Below are 9,010 nucleotides of genomic sequence, written 5' to 3' on the forward strand. Positions count from 1 at the left end.
CTACCAACCTCTGCTTGAAGTCCTCCAAAGACGGAGAGTCCAGCACCCTCCAAGGCAGCCCATCCCACAGTTGAACAGCTCTCAGAATCCAAGGATGGAATACTAGAGTTGGAAGGGACCCCAAAGACCATCTATTCCAATCCCCTGCAATGCAGCTACAGCACTCTTGAAAGATGCCCATCCAACCTCAGTTCAAAGACTTCCAAAGATGGAGAGAGTCCACCACCCTCCAAGGCAGTCCGTTCTACAGGCAAACAGATCTTGCTGCCAGGAGTTCTTCTTAATGTTTAGATCAGTGGTTCCCAAACTTTGGTCATCCAGGTGTTTTGGACTTCAGGGAGCTGATGTCCAAGACATTTGGAGGACCAGAGTTTGTGAGAGACTCGATCAGATGCAATCTCTTTTCTTGCATCCGAATCCATTGATTTGCGTCCTAGGCTTTGGAGCAGCAGAAAGCAAGCTGGCATCATCTTTGCATGATATCTTTTCCTATGTTTAAAGACGGCCATATCATATCCCCTCTCCATCTCCTCTTCTCCAGGCTAAGCAACCCCAGATCCTTCATTCGTTCCTCCTAAGGCTTGGTTTTCCAGGCCTTTGGCCATCTTGGTCACCTTTCTCAGGACACATCTTGTTTCTCACGGTGGGTGACTTTGGTGGCATCAGCCTTGTCCTCTTGTGTCTGCTGCTGAATTGTGGTGCCCCAAATTGATTTGGTTTGGTGGATTTGAAATGATTTCTGTTTGTGATCTTTATACAGTCAGTATAAATCCATAGATTTTTTTTAATCCATGGATTCAAGCATGCATGGCTTGAAAATATTTTAAAAATATATACAGTGGGCCCTTGGTATCCACTGGGTTTGGTTCCAGGACCCCCTGTGGATGCCAAAATCAGTGGATGCTTCAGTCCCATTATATAGACACCATTTTATTATGCCATTATATTTAATGGGACTTGAGCATACATGGATTTCGGGATCCATGGGAGGTGGTGTTGGTCCTAGAACCAAACCCCAGTGGATATCGAGGTCCCACTGTATGTTTGTATTGTTGAGTCATTCCCGACCTGAAGGTGAACCTATCACAGGGTTTTCTTAGCCAGTTTTGTTCAGAGGAGGTTTGCAATGAAGCTGAGAGTGTGTGACTTGATCTGTGCATGTGCTTCTCCTTTTTTGCTTTTCCTGGAAAGGTACATGAAGTACTTGTACCCGTACGAGTGCGAGAAGCGAGGACTGAGCAACCCCAATGAGCTGCAGGCTGCCATCCACAGCAACCGGCGGGAGGGTCGACGGCAAGGATTTGGCAGCTCCATCTTCACATACTCCCCCAGCGGGACCCACTCCATGTTGTCTTCCCCCAAAATCCAAGTACCAACGTTGGGACTGGCCGTGGCTACCAATGGAAACCCTGTCACCCCAGTTCCAAAAATCAAGAAAGGTAAGGGCTGCCTCTTCTCTTAAGGAGGATGATGGGAGAAGATGTCCCAAGGGTTCCTGGCAAGGTTTCCTTGTGTCTCAGGAACTTTGTAGAGTTAATTAGACGACACTTGGATGCACTGGATAGCATGGCTCTGGCTAAATGATTTCAGTCCATGGCACCATTTCCTGCCAATGCAGTGGAAATAATAATCTGGGGAGGTGGAAATGTTTGAACGTGGCAAGACTTGGGGGGGCCTTCGGATGTGGTGGAAATGCCACCCATGCACCCCTAAAGAATTAAGTGGGAGACACTCAAGTGTATTGAACAGCATGGCTCTGGCTGAATCGTTTCTGCACATGGCTCGATTTCCTGCCAAGTGTGATGCGATGGAAATAATATTCTGGGAGGGGGAATGTTCGAACATGGCACCAGATGTGGTGGAAATGCCTACCATACACCCTTAAAGGGCATTTTGGGGCTATATCTATATCTATCTACCTATATATAGTAGCCCCTCCCAATCCACTGGTGATCCGTTCCAAAAATGGCGACTTGCACATATTCAAGTCCCATAGAAAATAATAGGGTACACATGGGAGCACACCACCATTTTATTAATGGACATTTGTTCCTCCTACGAAGAGTAAGACTGCGGATTCCTAGTCCATGGAAAGGGAGGGACACCTGTAGATAGATAGATAGATAGATAGATAGATAGATAGATATGTTTGACCCCCTGGTAGTCTCAGAAAGATTGCATTTCTCTCATCCCTGCCTTAGAGGATCAAGGGGAAACAGAGCCTGTGCAGAGTGCTTTTGGTTTTGATAGTTCCAATTTTCCAATTTTAAACTGGAAAATCAGTCTGCAGAAGGATCTACTTGAAAGCTCATGCGACCAACGTCTCTCTTCTCATTCATCACAAAGATGCTGCAAGATCCCTTGGCAGACTCTTTTTTTTTTTTTTAAAGAAGGTTTGCCAGGAGTAACGTTTCTCCTTTCTTCCCCAGGTTGGCAAATGCAGGGTTAGGGGCTGCAAAAATAGTCTTGCAGAGCGATCTTGACAAACCCCATCCCTGGTTTAAAGATTGCAACTCGTTCCTGTGTAAAATAAGCCCTTTCTTTTAAAATAACAACAACATTTGTACCTTTTTTCTTTCCCCATGCCCAATTCCACCTTTGCAACAAACATAGAGGAGGACGCAGTGATCCCTATCGCCGTGCCCACCCGCCTGCCCGTCTCGCTGGCCGGCCACTCATCTGTTGCTGCCCAGGCTGCGGCCGTGCAAGCTGCAGCGGCTCAGGCTGCCGTGGCTGCGCAGGCAGTGGCGCTGGAGCAACTACGTGAAAAACTGGAATCCGGGGAGCCCCCTGAGAAGAAGATGGCACTGGTGACGGAGGAACAGCAGCGCCTGATGCAGCGAGCCATCCAGCAGAACCTGCTAGCCATGACCACCCAGCTGCCCATGAGCATCCGGATCAACAGCCAAGGGAGGCGCTCGCCAGGTCAGCATGGTCACCTTACTCATTTGCAGTCATCCCTCCTTGCCCACGGATCCTTCATCCATGGCTTACAGATAGTGCAAAAAATACACACATCCCAAAAAGCCAGCCTTGATTTTACCATTATATATCGGGGCACCATTTTGGGATGCCATTGTATTGAATGGGACTTGAGCATCCATGGATTTTGGTGTCTATGGGAGGTCCTGGAACCAAACCCCAGCGGATACCAAGGACCCCAATGTAATATTAATAAGAATAAGGATACAACTAATAATAATAATCAACTCATTGTATATAATGGGATGAGCATCCATGGATTTTGGTGCCCATGTGGGGTCCTGGAACCGAACCCCAGCGGATACCAAGCCCTCCCACTGTATTTATTTTTTAAAATATTTTCAGGGTGTGGATGCTTCAATCCATGGATAAAAGAAATCTGTGGCTACAGAGCACTGACTTCTTTCAACCCCCATTTGCTTTCTTGCAGAAAACCGCCAAGACTCTGCTACGAACCCAGCCACCAACGGCACCAACAGCATCAGCATGTCGGTCGAGATCAATGGGATAGTTTATACAGGTAACAGGAAAGCCCAGTCCTGAAGGGAATGGATGGAGAGGATGCCAGCAAGGTCTTAGTTTTACAGCAATTGAAGTAAGCTGAGGACAAAGCCGGGCGGAGTGGAGAAAACTGGATCATTTTAAAAGCTGAACAGTTTATTCATGACAACCAAATACAGGTTATAGCCATCAAATTACAAAAATAATTAAAACCCTTTAAAATGTCTGCAGTCAGTTAGCTCTATAGCAGATAGAGCAATATGTTTACACTAAAATTATAAAAGTATTTCATACAAAAACATATCACTATTTTCCATACTCCATTCAAATTAATGTAATCTGTTTACTGCAGATTCCCCTGCAGGCCTTTATCCTCCAAGTCTAATCTAAGTTCAGCTGCTTTCACAGCAAACCTGGCAGTGTTGAGCTGCATTAATGTGTACATTCCCCCAAGAGGCTCAAAATATTATGATTCTAATATTTGGGAGATCTTAGAGTATCATTGGGAAGAAATAAACCAACAGTTTCCTTTCTTCCCAATTATTGTAATGGGAGGTTTTAATGCAAGATAGGCGATGAATATATGATAGCAACCTTAAAGCTGGCCTTAAATATGGAGGATATTGCATACCTACCAAGTAGGATATCCTATGATAAATATGTAAATAAAGCAGGGCTAAATTTGTTTAAATTGGTGTATAAATTCTCATTTTAAAAGCAGCTGAAAAGGTGGGATGACAGAGGATTTTCCCTGTCAAATCAGGACAGTTGAAGGGTATGGACTCCTCTTCCTCCAGTTGAATGGCTTGAAAATATTCCATAAAAATATACATTCCAAAACGCAAACCTTGATTTTGCCATTTTCTATTTGGAATACATGGATTATTATTTATTCTATTTATATTTTTACTTCATTTTTTATACCCTTTTTATTTAACCTTTTTTATATGGAGTGCTTCTACAGTGATTATATAAATTTTGTTGCATTTGTTGTATTTTGAGAAAGCCCGTGGGCTAATCAAAAAACGTTGTTGTTGTTATTAGGGATACCATTTTACTATCTCACTGTATTTATTGGGACTTGAACATCATGGATTTTGGTATGGCGTGTGTGTGTGTGTGTGTGTGTGTGTGTGTGTGTGTCCTGATACCAAATCCCAGCAGATACCAAGGGAGCCACTGTAATAATAATAATACCCCATTGTATGTAATGGGACTTGAACATCCACAGATTATGGGATCCATGAGGGATCCTGGAACCAAACCCAGCAGATACCAAGGGCCTATATGTTGTATCCCGCCTTGATGGGTGGTGGGAAATAAATAAATAAATAAATAAATTTATTATTATCCAGCATTTTAAAGGGATGCAGGCAAACCTCACAGTCCATTTCTGTAAAGGGCAGAAATTTGGGGAACAGTGGTGTCAGTCCTGTTAGGTTGCCACCCAGTGTGCCCACATCCCCCATACTGCCATAGTGATGCCTTTGGGATAGGGCATGGCCACCACACATCTTTTAACGCCCTCATTCTTTTCTTCCCTTCGACAGGTGTGTTGTTTGCCCAAACTCCAGAAACGTTGTCTTCCCTCAACAAAGGAAACGCCAACAGCGGCCAGAATTCCAGCAGTAGCACCACCGGTACCACCAGCAACAGCAGCGGCGCTGGCCCCACCAGTGACACCATGGGTTTGCCCTCGGCTGCGACATCTACCTCAACCAACGCCTCGTCGCCTTAAACCCCGCCACCTTCTCCTCCGCCGATTCCTCCTCCTCATCTCCTTCCTCCGCCACCCAAGTCAATCAAAAAGGCCCAGATTGGATGCCCATGTTAATCAGAAGGCACAATCTGGATGCCACTTTCCCTCCCTGGTTTTTCTGCCCCCCACGGAGACGCGCGAGTGTTTGTGTGTTTGCCTGTATGCGTGTGGTTGTGATATCATGCCTTGCTCACTTTTTGACACCTTGGACCCCTATGCCTAAGCGACAATCTGGGATGTTACGGATTTGGGGTGCCACAACCTTACGGGGGTGGGTGGGTTTGGGCATCGCTGCAAGTATGTTCCCGGCTCCTCTTTCCCCCCAGGACTTTGAGGTTTGTTGGAAGTGGAGCAGTCTGTTTTGCTTTTCCACTCCAGTTCCTTCTGGGAGGGTCGGTACAAGCTGAGAAACCCAGAGTAATAATTTTAAAAAGATCCAGGGAGACGCAAACCCTTTTATTTCCCCCGGTACTGTAGCGTAACACCAAATACGAAACCAAAACTTGATGCTCACTTTTTTTGGTGAGAAAAGGTGGGCTGGAGCCAAGACCTCTCCCTTCGGTCTCCTCCTTCCGCCTCTTTCTTTCCCTCTTTAAAGGGAAACGTTGAAAGAAAAGCTTTTTCTTAAAACTGGGGTGACGGGTCGGGAAAGATGCCGTTCCAAGTTTGAGCCAGATAAAAACACTGTGCGGTTTAGCTTTTATTTTTGGATGCAATTCATTGCAGGCCTGTTAACTCCTTACCTCATGCGAATCCACACTTTGCACTGTGTGTCTTTAAAAATGTTGTGTTTTTAACTATTATTTGGGGGAGGGCAGGATAGGGGAGAACTGGGGTCTTGCTTGCGTTGGGTGAGAGGAGACAAATTATAAGAGTTTTTAAAAACCAAACAATGAATTTACTGCTTGCGGGAAGGGATGGTGACACAAAAGCTTTATTCAAAAGTCATATAAAGAATATTTAGGAACTGGGTTGTAAATATACGTCCTTTTTTCATTCTCAAAGGGCAACCAAAAGGAAAAAAATAATAATAGTATCAGACCTCTGACGCGAATGTTATATATTTGCATTTCTGGAGGGAGAAAAGTACTCTGAAATGTGCTTTTTTGTCTTCTGGCGGGTGATGTTTGGGGCAGCCTTTCCTCCACCAATTTGTGGTTGGGTTTTTTGGCAAAGGTAAATGTGCGGGGTGTGATGTATCCCTGCATAAGGAGCTCAGGTGGTTTTATATATGGAGCGGGCAGCCTTCAAACGACAATTTTAGCGTTTCATAGGATGGTATTTTTGTACAGAGCTGCCCTCCTGTTTGGATAATGTGTGTGCATGTGTATGTGAGTTTGATCCATTTGATCTTTGACCAGGGCTTGGGTAACCTAGTTTGGTGAACTGTAGAATCCAGAGTTTTCATCCCCCTAAACTGACTTTTCCAAGTTCTCCAGCTCTTGAAGATTTTGTTTTTCTCATCAGAATCTCACATCTTCTCTTCTGTTCTCTGCTATGCTATTCTGTGCTTTTGCTATTCTGATAGCAAAAGCCACCAACTGCTTTTGTGGCTGTGGCTTGAAATTCATCAAAGCAGCCCCACAGCTTGAGGTTGGGACTTGGGACTGCAATGAGAGAGAACGTCTTTTGCTTCTTTCCAAACTGTACTTACAGTGGAACTAGTTTTAACCATCATTGCTATCCTTGGGTGATATCGGAGAATGCCAAGACAAAATGTTAAGACCACTGCAAAATTACATTTTTTGAAGGCATGAGGAAGGATGGCATTCTTCTGCAATTAATTTTTAAACTGGCTTCATTTCTGGTGTTTGGTTGCATCCATTAAGCAGGCAAATGCAGAGAAGGTGAAGTTGTTCCTCCAAATAATGGGGCCTTTTTTGTTTTGGCAACGGTTTAGAGATACCTGACAAAGACAATCAGGCTTGCTTACTGTCTTAAAAGCTACTAGATGTTTTGGACTACAACTCCCAGACTCCCCATCATTGACCATGCTGGGAGTTGCAGCCCAAAACATCTCGAAGGCCAATGTTCTTCTGGGAAAGGACACGGGTAGGCGAGGCAGTTGTTTTTAGCAAAAGGATTCATTTGGTTATGGGATCGATGGAGCTTGGGAGCTAAAGATGAGAACGGTCCTCAAGAGCTGGGATGAACAAACCTGCCTTGGGGGCAAAGCCTTTCTGTTAAAATTTTATCTGTGGGTTTGCTTAAGTATTTTTATGGGCTTGGAGGACGTCTCTCCTCCAGCTAGCTACCTCTTTTGTTGGACTAGACAAATGTTGCCAAATCGTTGTGAGCACCATCAAAAACATTGATACCTCTTCCCTTTGGACGCTTTGACGGGTTGATGCAAATTTGACTTTCTTTTTTGCAGCCTCACATCTTGCATTAAAACTCTTGTTGACCCATTGAGAAAAAGCACTCCAGACAGAAGTGAAAGAGCCAAAGTTGTCCTCAGGGGTCAATGTAAGTCATTTTCACTTTGCAGTGGACTACAACGCCTGTTAACCTTGCTGTCTGTGGATGATGGGAGCAGGAATCCCACCCATGCTAGGCTGCTAGGCTGGAGAGAGATAGTTTCCATGCTGTCTCCAAAAGCGTATACAGACATGTGAGCCAGAGGTAATTGCTGATATGTGGATCTACATTTGTTTTTATTGTATGGCTAGAATGGGCAAATCCAACCGTAACGTGACCATTAATCAATTTTTAATGGGCCTTGGATTCAAGTCACTCCAAACTTCCCACCAACCAATTGTGTTCCTTCCTATAATGGACTCATTTTTAGCATTACAATTTCCACCTGAAATTAGATGAAAATGGTATTTTTTTTTCTCCTTCCTGGAATTGACTCACTTTTTCAGCATTGCAATCCCCATCTGAAATTAAAGGGAAATGGCATTTCCCCCCACAATGTTAACCCTCACTCTCTACATGTATTTTGTCATTCATTTACTTCTCATATTCCATCAGTGAGAGATTCTGCTGTCAGAAGGGACATTCTGGACAAAAGCTAACTATAATGTCTCATCAGGAAAAAGGGCTACATCCATCAAACAGGAAACCTGTGGACTTGTGCACTGTAGACCCAAATCCTGAACAAACCTGATGGCAGGAATAGCATTTTCATCAGATCCCATATTATTTTTAAAAAGTGGCTCTGGAAGGGTTTCCAGCCCTCTGGAGCTGCTTTTGGGGTCTATTTGCCAAGATCTTTGTACTAACCCTGTAATTTGTTAATGCATCAATATACAGTGGTACCCCGGGTTACGAATTTAATTCGTTCCGCGGCGCCATTCGTAACCCGAAAACCTTCGCAAGCCGAAAAAGCCAGAGGCGCTAGCGCAGGAAAGCCGCGATTTCATGCGAAAAAGCGCCGAAAAGCACCAAAATTTTTTTTCGTAACCCGAAATAACCTCGTAACCCGGAACAGTTTTTTTCTATGGATTTTTTTCGTATCCCGGGAATTTCGTAAGGCGGTGCTTTCGTATCCCGGGGTACCACTGTACATGATCGACCTGGATCTGGTTTTTGTTTTTACTCAAAACATTTCTCGCCAGTCAAGGCGTGAATGAAGTGAAATGCAAAAGGATGAAGTGGCCGGATGCCTCCAAGAAATTGCAGGTTAGCGGGCTGGATCCTTTGGAGAAGAGTTGTCCAAGTGTTGTCCGGTAAGGGATCCCTCGTGTCGGATGTTGAATCGGAGGACATCAGACCGGTTGAGGGAGTCAATTCTCCATTAAGAACAGAAGTAGGCTTGAGATGAGC

General features: G+C 44.6%; 1 protein-coding gene across 1 annotated transcript in view; it reads left to right on the forward strand.

Annotated features, from left to right (window-relative positions):
* Window positions 1–8,596, forward strand: part of ARID3A (AT-rich interaction domain 3A) — a 56,713-nt gene extending 48,117 nt beyond the window's left edge. The window contains exons 5-8 of the mRNA XM_042441905.1: window positions 1,079–1,439; window positions 2,614–2,925; window positions 3,413–3,502; window positions 5,034–8,596. Of these exons, the coding sequence (XP_042297839.1) occupies window positions 1,079–1,439; window positions 2,614–2,925; window positions 3,413–3,502; window positions 5,034–5,221 (951 nt within the window). The 3' untranslated portion in view covers window positions 5,222–8,596. The remainder of the gene's footprint in view (window positions 1–1,078; window positions 1,440–2,613; window positions 2,926–3,412; window positions 3,503–5,033) is intronic.
* The last annotated feature ends 414 nt before the right edge of the window (window positions 8,597–9,010 follow it).

Source organism: Sceloporus undulatus, chromosome 10, assembly GCF_019175285.1.
Source record: "Sceloporus undulatus isolate JIND9_A2432 ecotype Alabama chromosome 10, SceUnd_v1.1, whole genome shotgun sequence".
In the NCBI taxonomy this organism is placed as follows: Eukaryota; Metazoa; Chordata; class Lepidosauria; order Squamata; family Phrynosomatidae; genus Sceloporus; species Sceloporus undulatus.